Raw genomic sequence first — 21,537 nt, 5'->3', positions numbered from 1 at the left:
ATGGCTGTCTGATTTTTTTTTTTTTTTTTTTTTGTGTGTCCTGGTTAGGTAATTAAAAGATGTACAGTAAATAGAATTTGACATTCTATTTACATTAAATAATTGAGTCTAAATAGAATGTCAAATAATTAAGACACTCTCCAGTTTCAAGTATTTTCAGCTTACGTGACACCAATTGTCAGGATCTTTTTCCAAGCAGAAAGAATAATAAGAAATGGCGACTATATTCTTTTTTTTCTCAGGTCAGTCTGGCTGTAGATTTTAATTTTAAAATGTTTGATATAAATAAAATCCATTAGAATTGATTATTTTTTTTAAAAGCCATGCAAAATGTGCCATGTAATATCTAGACAAGCTGATACAACAGCAGCTTCCTTATAAAGCATGCTTTACAGAGCAATCTGCTACTGTCATGGTACAACTACTAATAATGATCTTTGATCTGTAAAATAGTTTTCAACCTGTTTCTTGAAGAAGGTGTGAGTAAAAGGTCTGAACCCTGTCATGTGAGGCAAGTTACCCTCCATGGAGAAAAAATTGCCCCTAAATGTAGGAAGCTAGGTCCTGTCTCCCACAGACCTTCCCTTAGGTCATTACAGGTGCAAAAGTGTTACCACTCACTTTTTTTTTTTTTGTGTGTTGGTTTGTTGCCTTATTTTTTTTACAGTAAGGCGTTTGGAGAAGAATGTAAAGGAAGTGCTTGAAGATTTTGCTGAGGACAATGAAAAAAAGGTGAAGCTCCTAACTGGCAAGAGGGTGCAGCTTGCAGAGGATCTCAGTAAGTACCTACTCCATAGTGTTTTGGAACTAGCTTGAAATGAAGCAAATTCTGATGACTGACCTTGAGAACATTTAATGGTTTGTCATGTGCTAGCATTTAATTAATACCACAAATGGATTTTTTTCTTAAATACAGTCAGATCTCACTGATTCAAAGGTAGACGTGGGTAGTACAGTGTGATAAAACAACATAATTTACATTAGATGTAAATTTGCTGATATAAATATAATGCATCAGTATATTGAAAAATGTACTTAAACCACAGTACTGTTGTAAAGGGAAGTTCTTGTTTTTTCTAGTACAACATGGTTAATCCATACCTCAGAGACCTGTCTCTGGGCAATTCAGTCAAGACTCTGTAAGGAGGTTTTGATCCCATCTTTTTTTAATTATTGGGTGAAATACACATCCTTCTCACAGATAATACTGACTTTTAATACAGATTAGCTGAAATTTCTGTGATTTACTGGCCAGCTCTTTTTAGGCCATGTATACTGAAACAAAACCTATCAGACATGAAGATCTGATGTGTTGTGTTTATTAAGCTGAGGTGAACATTTTATTAAGAGATTGAGCAAGGAAGAAAATCCAGCAGATTTAACCTTCTACAAGGTTTACAGTACTTTAATGCTTTGAGTCGCTTGGCAAGTGTTAAGGAGTCAATATAGTGAGGGGTTTTATGGTCAATATAGTAAGATTTTAAAAATTGAAAGTTTTTAAGGGGACAATGCAGGCTGAGGTTGATACTCTTGTTGTCTACTAGCACATCCCATAAGGTTTAGACTCACTTCTAGCTGATGGGGCTTGCTCTTACACATACGTTGTTTGGGTTTTGGCTCATTCTGCTTAAGCCCCAGCTGTACACCAGGTCTGGTAAGGGAAAAATACAATGCTGTGCAAAAAGGAAAAGGAAGAAAAACCCTTGTGATAAATAAAGTTAATGTGGATATATAGATATCTACGTCTTGGATCACAGGTGACCTTTCTTCTTATACTTTTATTTTGTATTTGATGAAGCAACTAATTTGCTCTTAAAATATGACTTTGGTTATTTAATTCAGAATAAATGCATGCTGTGGTCAGTGTTCCTTCTTTTATTTAGCAATGTTCTGATATCCAGGGTTCAGTGGGACCGAGAAGCCTTCAGTTCCTGTTAGTTTCCTAAGTATGAATTATGTCCTCCATTTTTTTACATCCAAAACATCACATAAAACGTTTTGTTTACAATAAACTCAAAATCTAAAGATTTCTTTTTGATAGTGCTAGTTTGGTTACATTGGAAATGTTTTCTTATTATTGGAAGCATTGTTATTAAAATCCCAGTTGTTTATGGTATTTGCTGTCACTTAGAAAGTGTTGCTATAAGACTTTGAAATTGAGTGGGAATTTTAGTGAATATAGGGCAAATTGTCTCAGTTTTTTGACTGGTGTCTGAAACGGCTGGTGTGACTACATAATTTTTATTATAGGTTCATAATTCTCTCCAAACATCCTGTTGCTTTTGAAACCCTGTATTAACCTTCATGTAGACATTCTTTTAGAGTGAGCGGAATGTGTTACTCAAACGAAGGCTTTTCCTTCTCTATATGTGTATGCTGAGGTAAAACTAGTGGTAACCTGCACAGTGGGACACAGATATCTAATCGGGAAGTTATCTCCTTTTATTAGTGAGCAGTGCTGCTTGCTTTCTTGCTTTGATGCTGGATGTTAATTTTTTTTCCTGAGCAACTACTGGCATAGAGTGAAACTTGGTGACTTTGTTTTATCCTTAAATATTCCATGTTTCAAAACAAAGTGAAGGAGCACTAGAAAGCACATAGTTTTTAAGCTAATCGGTCTTTATTTTGCACTGAAATCAACTTGGAATTTTTGCATTGTCAATTTTGCTTCTCACCAGCATCAGGAATAAAGTTCCATTTCAAAGCAGTAACAGCTGGGGTTGTTATTTTGTAAACTAAGACTAGAGCTGTAAAAGCAGCCTCCCTGTGTGTTTATAATCCTAGGTATCTGTGTATTAGTATATATGCTTCAAGTTTGTAGTATGCATTTCATAAATTACAGTGTAGCTAAAACACAGTCACTGCACTGTGTTTCTTTAGATCCACGAGGTCACAGATCCCACACACATTTTTCTAAGGAAATAATCGGTATTCAGTACAAAAAGATATATGATGACATGTTCTGTTTTATTGTACCTGTGGGAAGATTTTAAAACTGCCACTGCTTAGCTCTGTAGTCAAATCAGCAGTGTTCTCTCTACTTTCTGCATGCTTTTATTGCTAAGTGGTTATAATTTTTATGGGCAAATTACAGGAAAAAGAGATTTCTTTGGCTTTCCCTTAGTGAGTAGAGTGCTTTTCTGTGATGCAGGGTTTTTTTCATACTCCTGAGACAGACTTTGATAGCATAGAGGATTGAACTCTGGGGTGGCTATACAAGTAATTTCCTTCTTTCAGCATTTAGTGATAATCGGGGCTCTGCTTAAGGAAAGAAAATCCTAGCTCCCACAACACACATCCATAAAGTATTTGTATTTTCATTAGGAAGAGAATGGAAGGGATCCCCTGAATCATGAAGTCCGGTCTCTTTTTGTTCCAGGCAGCTGTGTTTATATAACCCAGCTCATTTACTATCTTGAGCTCCATCTTTAAAGCAGTTAACTTGTTGGGGCTCACTATTCGTTACTGAAAACATGTTCCAGGACGTCATTCCTCTGATGGTTACAAATGGTCTTTTAATTTCCAGTCTAAATTTGTAAATATGAGGCTGGGATTCGCTTCCTGACTAGAAACTGTACTTGCAAATCTAAATTATTTATATACCTGAGGTTGGGACACTTCCTCTTGATGCTGATAATACAGCAACGCTGTCTCACTTCCGGCACATCAGTCTTCTAACGCTGAAGCACTGGAAGTGTTTTGTGATTTGTTCACGATACTGGTTAATGTCAAACTGTTTCTAACATGGGTGACCCAATCTCATAATGAGAGCTCATATAATACTCAGAACTTATTTGAGCAGGTTTTGTAATCTGTGTTCTACAGCCTTGAATGGTATTTTAACCCTGTATATGAATGTTCCTTGATGACCCTTAGACTCTGAGTCTGGTTGCTTCTCAAAGTTTACTTCTCAGGTTTTATTCTAGGTACTTTAAAGACTGTAAACAGCTCTTTTGAACGATTTCTAACAAATTATGTATTTTATAAGGTATATAAGGTCACTTTTTCTTTGAAAAAAGGCTTTTAATGTAATGTAAATACACTCCTTATCATAAGTATCATAATGACACTTGCACCAGTGAATTACTAAGTTTATGGAAATAAAGAAGCCCTGGGACTAGAGACCATCTGGAAAAAAGGGTCATAAGATACAAAAAGGGGCAGAGCAGAAGATGAATAGCTGAATTGGAAAAAGTGACTGTAAAAATCTCCTGAAATGCAATCAGTCCATAAGAATACCTATACTGAAAGACCTCATGATTGGTGTATCCCAGTGTCCTGTCCCTGGCATGAGCAGGTGTGGGTACTTAGGGAACAACATAAGAACAGTGTTAAGCGTACAGTAGTACTTGCCTGGTATGCTCTCTCAGCATCTAATAATCTTTGGTTCCAAGATTTCCTAATCCTGAGGTAATATCTTTGTGATTAGTAGCCATTCATGGATTTTTTTTTTCCCCCCTGTGAATTTCTCTAATTGCTTTTTGAACTCATGTAAACTTTGGCATTGCAACATCCTGTGGCAATTAGTTCCAGAGTTTTACTACACATTGTATGAAAAAGTACTTCCTTTTGTTTGTTTTTGAACCTCCTGCCAGTTTTATTTGGTTCTTCTTAGTTCTTGCACTGTGAAAAACATTCAGTAATCTTTCTCCATTCACTTTTCTGTGCCACTCATGACTTCATAGATGTTTATGTGACCCATACTTTCTCTTCTTGTTCCTGGCTTGAAAAGTTCTTGTCTGTGTAGTTGCTCCTTGCATGGATATAGTTTCATAGTTTCAATCAGCTTTGCCACTCTTTTCCCCTTTTTTAGTTCTGCTAAACCCTTTTTAAGATGAGAGAGCAGAACTGCACACAGTGTTTGAAATGTATCGGCATTATGGATTTATACAGTTGCATTATGATGCTTTCTGGTTTTTAATCTGGACTTTTTACAATAATTCTTTGTAGTCCATTTCCTTTTTTGCCTGCTGCTGAGCAATGAGCTGACAGCTGCACTGGACTATCTGCTGCTGCTCCAAGTTCTTTTGCGGGAAGTAACAGCCAGTTTGGAGCCCATCAGCCCAGTCATTTTCCATGCCATGTTTTTAAACTGTAGGGACCCTTGAAATATGTTTATTGTTTTTTCTGAGGATGCAGAAAGAAGAGGAAGTTGCTCTCTGTCTCTTGCATGTCTAACTGGGTACTTTAGGCACATTCAGCAATTGGTAGGAACCTGTTTTAATGCAATTGCTTACAACCTCCCTTGCAACTCTGGTGTGTTGTTTATATCAAGAAGTTCTTCACCGAAGTTGTCTGTCAGTTGAGGAATGTACCCAGGTCTCTCACCCTATCTTGAATAGCCTCATCAGCAACAGGAAGAATTAAATTTACTTTCCTGTTGGCGCGTGCATTTTGATTGTGCTCAGTGCTGAAGGACAAAATATTTTTATTTCCACACAACTTAATATTTTACTGTATGCTTAGTTAAATCAGTATCTTAAATATACCATGTGCTAGGTACCGTAAGAAGTAAAATGGAGGAGAGGGAGCTAAAAGTATAATGGTAAACGTTAATATTTTAAAATGACAATTTCCGCTCATAAAAATGCCTCTTGTCAGGACTGCCCTATTTGTATTGCAGGCTTTAAGACACTGCTTGTGGCTGGAGGAAAAAATCTAGTGGCAAGTCAGTCCCTTCAAATGCCTATGGCTGTTATGCACAAGTGCGCGTACCTGTACGCAAAGCTTTTCCACTTTCTCTGTTTTAAAAATATTAATTAACCTTTGTTTCTACAACACTTTAGAAGGTGGGTCAGTCAGTATATATCTTTTAATTCTATCAGTAATCTTTTATACTATTTACTGTTTCATACTGTTTTCTCCTGTATTTGTGTTTAACTTTTCTAAAGTGACTCACACTGAACATTCATGCAGGCTGCCTCTGAATTTACTGAAAGGTTTTAAATTTTCAATGTATATTGAAATGGGTTTTTTTTCTGCAAAACTTGTTAAAATGTTAAAACTGCTGGCATTTGCTGAGTTTCAGGATCTTTTTGATGGCAATGCTAAAGTGAGTTGATTATTTATAAAAGGCAGTTCTTTGAAGTCATACCTTCCCTAGAACTATACCTTTTTAATTATGTTTTTCAGTATTGGGTAATACATTTTTTTTTTCTGGAAAAAAATGAATACATAAGTGAAAGAATTTGATTTCAAGATAAAAAAATATCTTTTCTGCTGTTTTAAACACAAATGACAGTAACAATTCCAGCAGAAATACATATAGTTATATGCAAAATTGATAGCATGTGGATAAATCTTAACTTTCTGTAGACTACTTTTTAACATGGCTTTTTTTTTTTAATGTTGAACTTCCAGTGAAAGGCATCCCAGAACTACCTGATTGTTTCCAGAATTCCACTCTGCTGGACTTGTTCTTTTTAATATAAAGGGTCAAAGCCAACTTCCTCAGTAGCGTGAACTTTGTACAGTAATTAAGTTGCCATACAGCTTTCCAACACAAGATGGCAATGAATGGTCTTTATAGGAGGAGTGGGGAGGATGAGCATGCAGCAGAGCTGGTGCCAAGCCTCCCATCTCTGGTTATTTTTTCTTGCTTCTTTGATGCATGAGCATGGCTTAAGCAGTGGGCATTGGTTTCCTGGATGCCGGGTTTTTTCCTCTGGGAGAAAGATGCACTTGCCTAGCCTTGTCCCTACAGTTTTCCACTGTTGTTTTTTTGTTTGTTTGTATGGCATAATTTACGAAGATTGTAAGGCATGATCACTTTTTCTCGGTTACGCTTTTCTCATTAGCAACTGCATGGAAAGTATTAGTTTATTAAGCTTCATTGCTAAAAAACTGTTATGAACTGAATGCTTTAATCACTTCGGAATGGAAACAGGATCTTACAGTGTCTTATCCTAAACCTAAGCTACCTATATTCACATTGCAGTAGAATTTAAAACATGCTAGGTGGTGCGCATGTACATTGAGTACTTAAGGTGAATCCTAGCTTTGGACAGTCAGCAGGAGCTTTGCCACTAGACTTCACTAGAGATGAAATTACACAGACCCCAAAGAAATACTCGTGCTCTATCTTCACTTATTTCTTCTGCTTTATTCTTTTTAAACAGCTAAACTATGAATATTGCAAAGGTATCTTTTATGTGCACAGGATAAACACATATAAGAGTAGTACATGCAAAGCATCTTTCCTAGGTCAGCGTACTATTCATCCAATATCCTGTTTCCTCACAAGTTAAAAAAGGAAAAGAAAACCCAGAACTTTGCCAAATTCTAAGTAAAACCATGTGTGTTTACACAGGGAGAGTCACTGGCAGTAAGTGGGAAGGGACTTGTGGAATGCCTGTGGAAACTTGATCCTGAAATTAGTAGGTATGAATGTGAAGGGGTCAGCCTCCAAGTTCGTTTGTCAGTAATAATGACACCTGTACAGGTGTCATGGGCTAGCTGAGACTGTTCTGCACAAAAGCTTTTTGAAACTTTTGAGGAGTGAGCTCTCCCATGAAGAAAAGGTATCTTAGGGCCATTTGATTAAATTCTGTCATTCGTTTGTAAGGTATGAAATATAACAGTTTGCAGAACTTTCTTGTAAAGACTAAAACATATAAAAACTAAATAAACCAGAGTTACAGTAAAATAGGTTCAAGTTTTGTATCTAAAGTCATTGCTTTAAAGTTATTGCATTAATTCATAACTTCTTCTCTTTTGTTGAATCCATTAGTGTTGAGTGTAAACGTTTTGCAAACTTTGAGCATGAATGATTTAATATCATATATGAATATAATCAACTTGCTGTTCTAATGGACTTAGAAAGCTAATGTTAGCTAAGGTTGGTACTTCCATATGCAAGTTGCTGACTCAGGATCTGGAATTCCTGTGACGGATTTGGCAAAGCTGAGTGGGCTCTGTCGTGTCTGTTGTATGTAACAAAGTGATTTAAATCCAAGTGAGCCTCCTTTTTTCTTATGCATTTATGCAAAGTTGGGGATAAAGTCTGTGAGCAGTACTTTGAGGATAATGACTTGCTCTGTGGTTACTTTCTTTTTTTCTTTCTTTCATTGCTGTTAGCTGCGGAATAAAAATGCTGTGTGAAACTAATCCTATATTGTGGGCATTACTATAGCTTAATTAAATTTCAGTCCCTTGAGTTGACTGTCAACACTATTTTAATTTGACCTCTGTCCTACATGACACTGTTGATTACATGTGTTCCTAAATTCATGGCTTGACTTGGCTTTCTAAAGCCTTTGCTTCCATTTTCTCTTCTATTATGAGCTTCAACTTTTTTAAAAGGTCACAGCATTTCATAGGGGGCAAAGCTCAGCTGTAGGGGGAATGATCTTGTCTCAAATAAGCAGATCTTAGGTAATTTTCCCCTAGAAACCAGAGGCAGGCAAAACAGCTCAAGAGGCATTGTTTAGTGGTCCTTAAATCAATGCTTAACGTGCTTCTTCAGAACCAACATGGTTTTCAGTGTTTACAAGATACAGAAAAAAAAAGGTTTAATTTTGAAGATATTTGAATGTAGAGCCCAGATGTTGCTCCTGCTGTTCCAAGACAGACATGAGAAAGAGGAAAGTATCCTAGGAAATCCAAACAGAGGAGTAATTTTATTAGAATATGCAGAATTACAGTTATTTTGTGCTCTCATTTCTTCCATAATGCCTAAATATTGGAGTTTTAGAAGCTGTGTAAGTAAAAATATGGTCACTTCATAGTTGCAAGACAATTCACAGAAGTGGCAGCAGTCTTGCTTTGCTCCTTTCAGCTCGTCGTAGCAGTGAGGAGCACTCAGTTACAGTCTGATCCTGAGCTGGCAGAAGGTTACACCAGGAGATGTTGTGGCCTTCTAACCAGACAAAAGCGGAGCAGCCATTTCCCTCTGGGAATCACTGAATGTATCTCCAGCTTCTGATAGGCATGTGCAGGGTAGCTGCCGTCTTCAGTTCCCTGCCAGCAGCTTTTCCCAGGTCGTTTGTATGGTCTGCATCTTATCAGAGCACATTCATTTCAGCCCAAATCTCAATCAGTCAAATAAAGTGCTCATATGGGTTCTCTGTGTCTACCAAGCTCAGGCATGTACTGGTGTCACCAGTGTGCTGGTGGCAGTATGACTCCTGCACTCCTTTGAGCTCCATAGAGGTCCTGGTGCTCTGTGGTGCGAGAAGTCAGAGGGCAACATGCCCAGAATCAGTCTCTGCAGTCGTGTCTTCAATTTCCTCTACCTTTGAACAAAAACACATCAACAACAATGTATCCCATTAATTTTAGTAGATCTGCTAACTTTCTGGTACTCTGTTAGAATGCAAATTAATTGGTTTTGCATTATTATAATGTTTTTAATTCCATGTAGATAACTTATTAAATTAACCCAAGCAAGTGTGCTTTGACATGAAAGACACTGGTTGAATGTTTGAGTTTGGGGTTGGTTTTGCCCCCCTCCCCTTTGAGTTTTGGGGCAACTGCATGAAACTAATGAATTAAAACCAGAAGAATGTGTAGGATGGTCTGTGTCAAAGTGCAGATAAGGTAGTTCCTGCTTTGTGTCATGGCAGAAAGTGCTTTAAAAAGCTGTGTCTTCTCAGAGAGGGAAGTAATCCTCAAGGGAGAACATACATCACTTGTAAACCTCCTGTGATGGAGTGATGGTTTACTTAACTTAACTTAAGAATCCCAGATGACCAAAGTCTGCCTGCTGTGATTTCTTAAAATTATTGATGAAGAGTTAGGCACTGATGTCCAGGTTCTAAAACGGATCCTTACAAAGTTCAGCACATTTGTCTCTGACTAAGCGAAGCCTATCACTTAAAAGTTGACACTGAAAAATAATGATAAACTGCTACATGAGTAATGACATATTTAATGCCTGTTAATCTTACCCTAGACCCGTGTCTCTTGTACTTGAGGGTCATCTTGGTGTTGTCTGCCAAATTTATTTTTTTCCTAAAATGTCCTTAATGATGCAAGGATCAAAACATCTAATCGGATGCTATTTTCTTTTTAGTACTGGTTGCTTATGAGGGTACCTATTAATCAAAATTTAAATAAGTACTTATTGTGGAGAGATCACTATTTGTATAAATGCAAACTTTTAAACTGACCAATGTATGCATTTGATTTGAACTAATATGGAACTGTGGAGTGTAAACTGTTCTCATTTCCAAAAGCTGGAGAAGTCAGTGTCATGGATGTTGCATGTTGTTAATGATGTAGCGGACTCCACTTTGCTTCTAATTTGGAAGTCTATATAAATACAAAGGGAAGGAAATATTTTCAGCTAGGAATGATAACAAACTAAGAAAAAATAATAAAACAACCTGTTTTTCTTCAGGGCGTGATGACCTAAGGTTTTGACTATCAAAAATTATATTATTATGATCTAAAAATTTCTCATCACCATTTCATTTTCTGACATCATATTTTAGAGAGACTTTCATGTAAATAGTCCTGATAGCATATTATTTTATTATCTCACTACTGAGTAGGCTTTATTTTGGGCGGAGAAACAATATCGGTTATTATGTTATGTTTTATATATGGTTATGTTTTATATACGGTTATTATATTATGTTATATAATATGTTATATTATTATGTTAACTTATGTTAAAGTCTCTTTGCATTTTTATAGCCTTAAGGTTACAGTAGCCTTTACATAAGTAACTTACCTTTATAGCCGTATATGTCCTTTCTGCATAAGAAAAAGTTATTTTTTTTTACATTGGGTAATGTTTCTGGTTTGCCTTTACACTTTTTACTATTTCTACATAAAATAATGAGCATTATTGTGTCCCATCCTAGCTTAACAGTTTTGATTTAGAAATTAAATCTTTCTGTGTCCGTAAGTCTGATTCAAGATGCGAGTCTGTTTAATGAGGTTGCCTTGTCATTCTGCTACTAAGCTCCTTCTAGCTGTCCAGTAAGCAGTACAGCTAAATTCTGAAAGATTGAGTTATTAGAACAGTTTTAATTAAAAATCTAAGGTAGAGACAGAGGACTGAAAGGTTCCCAAGTCCTGCCTTCCTATTGCAGACATAGTGACTCTCATAAACTTGCAGCTGTACGTAAATTAATGATCATTTGTACATTAAGCTAACCTTAATGACAGTATAGAAATGTAGACGAGCTTGTGACCTCTCATCACAACTTGGTAATATTTAGTTTCTTCGTTGCAGACAAGCGGGACTGACGTGCAGTAGCCAGTAGGAACATATCTTGTATAAAGTCAGTAGTCTACATAGTTGTCGGTTTTGCTTCAGCCCCGTACCTCGGATCTCACATGCTCTGTCAGAGACAGAAAGACTTCGTGCTTGCCAGCCTGAGGAGCCCTGGGGACCGCTCCAAGAAATACAGGCAGCTTCTGTTCTGTTCGACTGGGGGGGGGGGGAAATGTGTTGCTGGAGCAGTTTCATTAAGCTGCAGAGGTCTTGCTTGTGAATCTGGGGCAGCTATAGGTCAAGACATTGATTGATTAGTAATCTACAGTTTCATCAGCACTTTGCACAAATCCTGTTTCTGGTGCCAAAAAGCATTATTAGTAATGCTAAAATAATGTTCCAATGCTCAATGCCTCATAAAAATAGCTGAAGTGTTTTCAGACAAGCTCTCTCCTACTGCTGCCTGGTTATCTTTGTCTAAAATAAAGGTGATACTATTTTGTACAGACAGCTGATAGCTTTGCTCAGATATTGTATGCAGATATTAATTATTAATATTAATACTTGCAACAAAAGTGACTTCAGTGATGGAAGCTGTGGGGGCTTATTTTCTGTCTAAAATGACTTCTTAGTCCTAAGATTTTATAATGTTTCTACAGCAGGCTAAATACACAATCTAGAGGTGATCTTTTCCTGTTTAGGAGTGGATTCACCTACAACAGGGAGAAGAAAAAATGTAAACTATGTATATGACTTTGTAGTAAACAGGCTCCTTGATGTTTTCTCCTGTTAATGCCATACAAAAGGAGATTTTCAGCCAGGTCACTATCAGGCAGTTATTGAACTCATATCCATGAAACTGATATTTTGACTGACCCTTGGAGATTTTAGTAGGTATACTAAAATAATATGTTTAGCACCTTGCCTTGTTCTAGGATTTAAAAGCAATATTGCTGAGAGGACACTAAAATATTATCTTTGTCTAATTAATAATGAAAGCGTCTCACCTGATGCACTTGGATAGTCAGAGCATGTCTCTGTCCTTCTCACTGTCTTTCTGGAACTGGTAATTGGAGTGCAGATATTCTAGATGTTGCTCAGATTAAAATACCCTTTATCTCAGGATAGCAAAGGTATTTAAGGCAAGTAGGAAAGTTGTCAGTAACTCTGGTGAGTTTCATGGTGGCTGTCTAGCTTTATATGTCTGAGAGGGGAAGCCTGATTTATAAATATTTACAATATTTTTTTTATCATAATCATCCTATTCCTGTGAGCATACTTTGAAGTCAGAATTTATAGAAAGAACTCAAACTGGCCACAAATTCAAATCTTATTATAGAATGCAATGCATGTATGAAACATTTTGTAACAACAAAGGAAAGCTGCTACGATGTAGCATCAGTAGCATCTTCATTCTGTCTAACTACTGGTAGCTAAAGACCATGCTAGCTGTTTTCTGCAAGCTTGCATTTTAAAGGCTGTATATTTGTAATGATTCATGGTTTTACTACATGAACTATTATAAATTCCATTTAAACTTTTCAGGGTTCTGCAGTGCTTTTATTACACTAATGAGCTAATTGTTTAAGAACCATTCACATTATTCATCCTCCTGCTCAGCCTTTTTTAAAAAACTTTTAGCTGCTGAAACTCTCTTGACAAACCAATATTTATAGCAGTTTGACAGCAGGATGAGGAACAGCGTTTGTCTTTGTAACAGCCTAAAGAAAAGGCCTTTCCTGCACCCAGCCATGCAGTTACAATCTTGACCTCTTTCTTATTCTGGGAACATACATACAGCAGACAAGCAGCACCTCCCATGTGTTTTCTTGACCCTTTGACTGTCCATTCACTTCCCATCTGTTTTGCAGCCTTAAAGGAACAGAGGGGGCCCTCTACTTATAAATCTGTCTTTGCAGCTGATAAATGATGTTCTGTCTCTTTAAGGGCAGCCTGGGTGGTTTTGCGCTTTTTTTTTTTGTTTTCTTTTCTCCCCCTCTTAAAACTTTAGCTTTCCTCTTGGCCTCATCCAGCGGAAAATATGGTATGTGAACAAGAGGAAACTGGCAAAAAATGTGATGGGTAGTTTCAAAGGATTTTCTAAAATTAAGCAGGACGTGACCCTGCAATGATCAGTAAATTATAGTAGCTGTTAGGCTGTGGTTGTGTGAGACATGAGAAAGCGTGTTGATGCAGGTCTTGTAACTGTGGGTGGAAGGTCTGCTTTCTGGGGCATTACTTGGAGTGGCTGTGAGCATGCTGTCTTGAACTATTTCAACAAGAGGCAAAGCTTTTGCATGGCCCTTAGAAAACCCAGGAATGTGGTACAAAAGGCTAAACTCTGAAGCGATGATTTCGCACCTCCTGTGCCCCTTTTCCACCTGACTGTTCTCAGGGGGTTGTGTACAACGATGGGGTTTGTGTCTTAGGTAGCCCTCAGCTAAAATTCAGCTTCAATAGGAAACTGTGGATCAACATTTCCAGTTTTTAATGGTGTGCTTCTGGGCATTTTGATGAAATCAGACTACAGACTGGGCTTTCCTTTTCACTGGAGGAAAGATGATGCGTTCACAGCAGTAAATTCAACATTTCTGCCTCTATGGTTAATTAACCATAACACAGAAGTAGCACAGCAAGCAGTGAGAATGTTTCTAGGCAAGGAGGGGGATTAAGAAAGGAAGGAAGATTAAAAAAAAAAAAAAAAAAAGAGGGGACTAGAGTCTAAGCAGAATCCAGAGCAAAAGGAGTAACAACCATGAGCATTCAAATATCAAAGCCATGCCATGTAAACATTAGTTGGAGGTAGAAATCACATTAATGTAGAACAGGAGGATTTATTATAAGGTATTAGCACATTTGTATCATGGTTGTTTTATGCTGTAAAGTATCAAATATAGACAGATCTATGTCCAGAAAGACTTTAAAATTTTTCTGGATGCTACAACTGAAAATTGATGTCATATGGGGAAACTTGTAAACAGGGGAAGGGAAAGCTTTTTAATTTGCCTAAAATACTCCCATTTGTGGCACAGAAAGACATGAACAGCTTCAAAATTCTGTGCTAAAACCATTGGTTTTTACAGGTAAGTATGTATGACTTGAATGTCTCCAAATTCATCTTCAGAAGCATAAGCAGGCCAGGTTTTGTGGGCAGAGGCCATATCTTTTATTAAACCACCTAATGCAGTTGGAAAATACCTAAAAAACTTTTTCTTGCTACTTAGAGCGTGGTTGAAATAAATCAGTAATGTACTTTGCTTTTGTAATTTGTGTTTAATATTACTTTGCGATCATGTGGCCTTACCTCAGGGGATTTGTTAGATAACTTACTTCAGCAGTTTCATTTTAGCAGTGATTCCCCAGCTTCTGCACTGTTAATTAGTAGATAAGCCTGGCTAACTAAGGCAGCAATCAGTAAGCACGCACTCCTTGTAAGACTATTTCAGGAGTTTCCTTTCTGACCAGCGTATGATATTAGGAAAAGCAAACTTTATCTGTCACTGCGTCTTTCTGTGTTCACAGTGTATCTAAATCTTCATTACAGATCAATTAGTCTGGTTTTGAGCCTTTTAGATTTAGGATCACAGGATTAATGAAAAGAAAATGAGTGGGTAGCAATATCATTTCATATGGAGATAAGGAGGGACTGAGCATGAATGAGGATCTCAAGACATCTGAATAAAGAATTTCCTCACTCTGTCAGTGAAGTTTTATGGGATATGGAAGGAGGATTATGGGAATATTCATGACCAGATCAAGAGGTTTAAGAGTTGATGTATGAACCAGCTTATCTTTTAGGTAAACATGGGGTAAATGGGAAGTGGAATAGCCATTCATTGCCCCTGGGCCTGTGAATTTTACTATTCTAAAGATGGAAACAAGGGCTTAGTTACTGTTATTCTTTGTTGATTTCATTTGATTTTTGATCACTGTTTATCAGGTGCTGGAAGAATTATGTATTTGTAGTGTCAGGTCTGCATTAACACTACCAAAGACCACGTCGACTTTCTAGAATCTAGTGTAAGCGATAGTACATATTTCAGCTTCTGCAGTACTGTATAATAAGTGTAGTACTTTAACAGCCTGCTGTGATATTGGAGCCTTGTATAGTAGTGCTTCGGTAGTTCAACCTGTTAGAAAAATAATTTGCTAGCAACGTGAATGCTTTTAATCTGTGGCTTGCTTGTACATGGAAAAAGACAGTATTGCAAAACCTAGAAAGAGCAACAAGTCACCTTTGTCTATAACTTAGTTTACTTATATAGTAAGTATTCTTATCTGAAACCCAAATGATGTTCTGCATTTGGCATGTTGATAAACCTTCCTCAAAACAAGAAGTAATATAATTTACAAGTGTAAGTCACTAATATTTGACTGACATCTAGATCAAAATTCCTGCAAATGTAGGTACGCAGCTTGTGCATTTCATAGAGGAGAGAACTTCCCCAAATAAAGATGGGCAACATCTGACTCTTGAATTGTAACAATTAATTGTTCCAAATGCAATGTCACATGGTGCTGAGGAAACTGTGGGCAGTTATCCCAGAATTACAGACCCTGCACTTGTGCTCATTAGAAGAGTTCTGCCCGAGCATTTATATTTACTGGTTTATTAAGATGTGTGTTGTGTAAATGTGTAACTCTGCCATTAACTTATTTAAAAGGTAAACCAATTTAGCAGACTGCTTTTCTGTGCTACAGAATGGATTTGGAAAATGTTATGGGTTGGCTGAGGTCTGCTACTGCAAAAGGCTTTACTACTGATAACAATACAGGGCATAGCATGAATAATTGTAGCTATTTGGCAGTCATTGTAACTGTTCTTTTTTAAGAATAGCCAGCATGTTTTTTCAAAGTATTAAATTACCTCAAGACCTCATAATTATTACAGTTAGGCAATCATTTCAATTCAGTCCAAGTATAAAAACTAATAAAGTGCTCATAATATGGAGGCAATTTTAGTATGTCTGTTCTCTGAGCAAACACAGCTGATTCAGTGTATTCTGATGGAATACATATTTGCTATCCTGTTATTTTAATATGCCCTAATCAGAAAATTAAAATGGATTTTGTTGACACAAACTTTTTTTTTAAGGGTGAAATAATAATTATAGATTTTTGCTGGTGCTATTAATTTTCAGGACTGGAGTATTTCATTAGCAAGAGGTTTAGAAGGGAAAATATTTGCATTTAATACTGCTAAATCTGCCTGCTTTCACTGAGTCTAATGGCTTGATCACTTTGAACATACCTGGGGAAAGTATGTAGCAATTAAAAAAAGTCCACATCAAAAATAAAGCTATTGAAAGCGCAACATAAAGAGATATTCTGGGTCATGAGATCTAATCTCAAAGTATCACTGGCAACTGCTGCTCATTTTGGAGAGTGAGGTCCAGGATAAATATTTTCAAAAAGTATGTCAACTCTGTCTAAAATAATAGGACATTATTTCAAAGGCTAATTTTATAAATGTACATGGAGCATCAATATTGGAAGCTGAGCTAAGCAGTTGCCTAAATAATGCCATAGAATTAATGCTTTCATTACACAGGGGGTTTATATACTGACATGCAAACAATACATAGACTTTTTTTTTTATTTAAAAAGATAGTAATGAAAACACTTTAAATGTGCTTAGTGAGGAGTAGTGATCATGGGACTACTGGTTTTTTCCACTGTCAGCTTTCAAAGATTCTCTCTGCTGAACTGAATCAAGGATATCTTCCCTCTGCCCCCTGTAAAAATCAGGTACTGCTGTTTCTTAACTTCCAAGATACCGCTTTTGCCCTTACCCTAACTGTAGTCTTCATTTAATATCAAAGTAACATAAAAAAACCAAAATCAGCTGAAATTCAAGAAAGTTCTTTGGTGTTTCTTTAGGACCAGGAGTATGATTCAGCCTCACTGTACCTTTGTGTTTGCAGATAAGCACCACTGGGGAAGGGGACACTGCAGTGCTGAAAGTGGCTTGCTCTTTGTAACCTAAGAGCTGCATAGTAACGACATAAGTTTGGGATTCCTTCATCCTCACACAGGCTATTTTCCATATTTTATTTCAAATGCTAACTAAAATTCTCTACTGTAGTTAGAACAGGGCTACAGGGTTTTGTTGAGTTTTTATTATTATTGTCATTATTATAATTAATCTAAAATGGATTTCATAACTGTCTGTGGGATTGTTACTTTGTTACTGGATGAAACTTTTAGTTCCCTTAGCTGTATTCTTAGAGCGTTTTCTCTGGAGGTCTTTTTTCTTTTTTTTTTTTTTTTTTCCCCTCTCCCCACTCATACTTAAGTATTCCATTTAAGGCTGATTGTTTTATTATTCTTTCTGTTTTGTTGTTATTTCAGCTCAGCAAAGCAAGTCTATAACATATGGTATTGCTAAAGAGAATAAAAAATTAATAAAAGATTAAAAAAAAAGGCACAACATACGGCTTTAATCCAATAGTATTTTTAGCTTGAAAAAAAAAATTTTGTCTGTGTTTATGCTCATCTAACTTATTTTTGTCTGTCCCACTGCTCTCCCCCTGTTCCTTCACATTTCTGAAGTGTGTGTTTTTCATGGCTATAATCACACACAGAAGGAGCTTCAAATGAGGTTGTGGTGAGAGAGAAGCAGGAAATCTCGCAGGCTTTGGATTCCAGCTACATTCTAAATCTTGCTTTATAAGCAATTTAATAAATCAGATAGGTTATATGATGACAGACAAGTGTTGTATGGAATCGAGAAAAGAGTAGAAAAATGCCGAAGCCCCTGAATTTTTCCGAATCAATGTTGCCTTTTCATTCTTAGTAACTATCTGTAGTTGTGTTCAAATCCTGTTTTTGTAGAGAGATAAACTCCCAGCTTTAGTATTTTTATAAAATAAGATTCTGCCCACATCCATCTGGTTACTACTGAAATGCAAGGAAATCAAGTGCAAGTTTTAAACATTCTTAACATTGTGCATGCCCTTTTGAATAGGGGTCTTGAATACTGATGTTTGGCTCCCTGAAATTCTCCCTGCTGAAAGGGCACTAGCTTTCAACTCTTTTTTAGAATGATTAGTAGTGTTTGTGACACATACTGTGGAGAATAAGGATATTTGGTTAAAAGAGAAAGGGATTAGAGGGCATTATTTAAAAGATAGCAACTCTTTACGTGTAACAGGTGTGCAGTAGTTCTGCTGTGCATGATCTAATGGAAATTTCAGGTTTTTGAAATACAATGTTTCTAGAATTGGATTGCTTTGGTAAATTTTTGAATTATTAAATTAGCATGATAATCATAAAATATGTTTGTAGAAGTTCTTCAAATGGAACCAGGTTTCATTTCTTTTGCTGTAGAAAAACGTTCTAAATCTTAGTTATTAAGAAACTAAATGCATTAGGGTGGTATTGATGACAGCATTAGTTTTTGTTCACCTTTGCAGCTTTGACTGGTTGTTTTTGGGTTTGGGTGTTTTGTTTTTTTTTTTTTTTTTTTTTTTTTATTTCTGGGCATGTCCTCAATTAAGTAGTAGGTATTTGAACGGTGATCTTTTTAATTCCTCCAGAAAAAGTTCGAGAAATCCAGGAAAAACTTGAAGCCTTCATAGAAGCCCTCCATCAAGAAAAGTAGATTGTTCAAGCAGGTAATCATCTTTAGATCATAAAAAGATTGATACAGTTTTCTCATTGTTTAGTATAAAATGATTATCCGTCTCTTTTAGATGCACATGTTTTTATACAGACTTTGTGAAAATTCCTTTTTGTTTTATTCTAGTGCTTGGCTGCTGCTGCTTCTTGCTTTTAATCTGCAGAACCATACTTTCAGCTTTTACACTGCCAGCAGATATTAAACTTACTAGAACTACAGTTGCTTGCTACTTATTCAGATACTGTGAAACACTGCAGGCTATATATATATACATATATATATATATGACTTGATTCGTTATTTTTATCTGTGTTAAGAGAAAGAAAGTAGAAATAGCTGGAGTCAAATTAAGAGAACACTTTTCTTGTCTATAAAAGCATTTTCAATCTTTCTTCCCTGAAAGGTACTGTGTATTGTTAGCAAAAATATTTGCACGCAGGTAGTTTCCAAATTTCTTTCTGCTATATTAATTCTCAGAAACATAAGCCTAACTGTTGTCATATATTTGCACACATTTTAAAATAATCTCCTTTCTGTTTCAGCAGCAACGTTACACAAGAATGCAGCCTTTTCTGGGATATCTTGCACGAAGAAGACTGAATAGAAATGGCTTTTGTGTCCCATTCTCTTCCCTGTCTTTTGGGGAGCCTCCTGAAATGTTGGAGGAGAAAGAAAATAATGTTTCCTGGGATTGAGAAGTTCAGTTAAAATTCACCTGCTCTTTTAATTTTTGAAGCTACATGCACATGACAGAAGAATCTGACTTGTGTGTCAGTGAGAGAGCTTGGGAGCTTGTTGAAGTTGTACATTTGAGGTTTTTGTTGTGTTTTTTTTTTTTTTTCCCCTGAAAGGAAAAAAGCTTTTATTTTTAGCATCTGTCGTGTATGGTAGAGCTGGATCAGATTTATAAAATGATATTACCTGTTGTCGTTTTCTTGCCTGCAAATGATCCTTGGAGGTTGACATAAAGTTTTAGTATTTGTATGTACATTAAAATGCCCTTCTGAATAATGCCATTTGTATTTGTTATGCTCTGTGTTGAAGAGACCTGCTCTGACCACTCTGGTACAGATTTAAAAGCATGGTATTGAGATCTTGAGAGGAAGCTGTGGATTTTGTTAAACTCCTAAACTCTTGAGAGACATCATCCAAGCAATTCTTGTAGTGCTTTCAAGTGAAAGTCCAGACTGATATTCACTGACACCTTAAAAGGTTTGGCTCAGGAAATAATGTCAGCAGCTGCTCCTTTTACCTGTTCTTTCCTAATACATGTTGTTATTCTCAATTTATAGCCGATTACATTTCATTTCTGGGATTGCACAAACTGATTTTCTTGTTAACTCCTCCCTTCACCATAGGTACAAAGTAATCTGATCAAGTACATGTGGAATGTAGAAAGATACGCCATACAATTCCAACTTGTCTCAACCTCCTTAACTAAAAAAAGAAAAAATATATTTAATTCCATTTTTCTAATGGCTACTGTAAGACCAAAATCACTTTTATAAGAATGTTATACACAAGGTCCTTCCACACCCACTTGATTTCTATCATTCAGTATAGTAAAAATAGTAAGTAGTCTTACTGCCTTTCAGTTCTGTCATAGAAATGTCACTTCCGACAATTTTAAGCATGATATCAAAGGCTCTGTAATACAGGTGCCTGGTCATTAACCACCACCATATTTTTCTGCCCACACTTTGCTGCAAGTGTTCTGGATACACTTCTGAATACTTCTGTGGAAGAAGATATTAGGCCTGAAACAGTTTGTTTTGCATTTTTCTGATTAGGTACATTGAAAAATTGACCTAGGTCCCTTTTTGTCTTTTGAAAAGGCTATTGATTTTGATGTGTTGCAATTAAAAGAGAGGAATCTGAACTTTTTCCATCAGATACTGTTGCTGTTTGCTCTCAGAGGAAACAATACAAAATTTGGTAAGATGTTCCCCAAATGTTCAGACATAAAATATTTAGTCAAGTGGACAAAAAGTTGACTGAGAGCTATTCATAAAATGGTGTTGAAAGGTTAAATATTTCAAGGTGATCTAACTGAATGTTTGGGGATTTTCTGTTTAAAATTACTTCCTGAAAATGAGTGTTTGAGAATGGAAAAATGGAAAAACTGGCTTGTCGTCGTCATTCCTGAAGATAACTTCAGAAATGGAAGTTTGCACAATTCTGAAGGCGGAGTCGTTAGGTGGTATAGCAACTGAAATAAGTCTGTACTTGTGTTAAATCCCCCTTTGTAAAAAAACAAACAAATAAAACAACAACAACAAAAAAAAAACTTTTGCATTTACCTAGAGATCACTGTTTGAAACTTCTGTGTAATGTAAATGTTGCAAAATGTCGCATCCGGTGACCCAGTGCTCATCTCTTAGTGTGATGTTCCTATAGTTTTAGTTCCGACTTCTCTGTGCTGCTCATCTAAGACTTAGCATGACGTATTCCATGAAAACTAGGTATTTATTAAATAAAAATGTAACTGAAGGAATAATAAAATGGGTTTTGAACACAGTGCTATTGCACCTAAATCAGAAGTCACTTTGGCCTTCTTTTTCTCATTTGATAAATTGTGGAAAAGTATGCTGTTAATGGTACTAAAATGTCTGGTTGGGAAGTGTTGTGTCAACACCAAGTTAGTGGTAACTGTACTAAGTGTTATCTTTTACAATATAAATTAATTACTACCTTACGGTTTATATAATACATTTAGACAAAGAAGTCTTACGAAGAATCATTATGTTTAAAG

The 21,537-nt window shown here is 36.3% G+C and overlaps 1 protein-coding gene across 7 annotated transcripts in view; it reads left to right on the top strand.

The window, feature by feature from the left end:
* Positions 1–21,310, top strand: part of OPA1 (OPA1 mitochondrial dynamin like GTPase) — a 54,785-nt gene extending 33,475 nt beyond the window's left edge. For 2 of the 7 annotated variants that reach the window (XM_035895256.1, XM_035895255.1), the window contains 3 exons: positions 668–778; positions 18,703–18,780; positions 19,328–21,309. In XM_035895256.1, the coding sequence (XP_035751149.1) occupies positions 668–778; positions 18,703–18,767 (176 nt within the window). In that variant the 3' untranslated portion in view covers positions 18,768–18,780; positions 19,328–21,309. Of the gene's footprint in view, positions 1–667; positions 779–16,846; positions 16,885–18,702; positions 18,781–19,327 lie in introns of those variants that run through there. The other 5 variants (XM_035895258.1, XM_035895257.1, XM_035895253.1 and 2 more) reach the window with 4 other exon arrangements.
* The last annotated feature ends 227 nt before the right edge of the window (positions 21,311–21,537 follow it).

Source organism: Egretta garzetta, unplaced genomic scaffold, assembly GCF_000687185.1.
Source record: "Egretta garzetta isolate BGI_Z169 unplaced genomic scaffold, ASM68718v1 scaffold425, whole genome shotgun sequence".
Taxonomy (NCBI): Eukaryota; Metazoa; Chordata; class Aves; order Pelecaniformes; family Ardeidae; genus Egretta; species Egretta garzetta.
The sequence above is the reverse complement of the archived record's forward strand: the minus strand, read 5'-3'. Positions and strand labels throughout refer to the sequence as shown.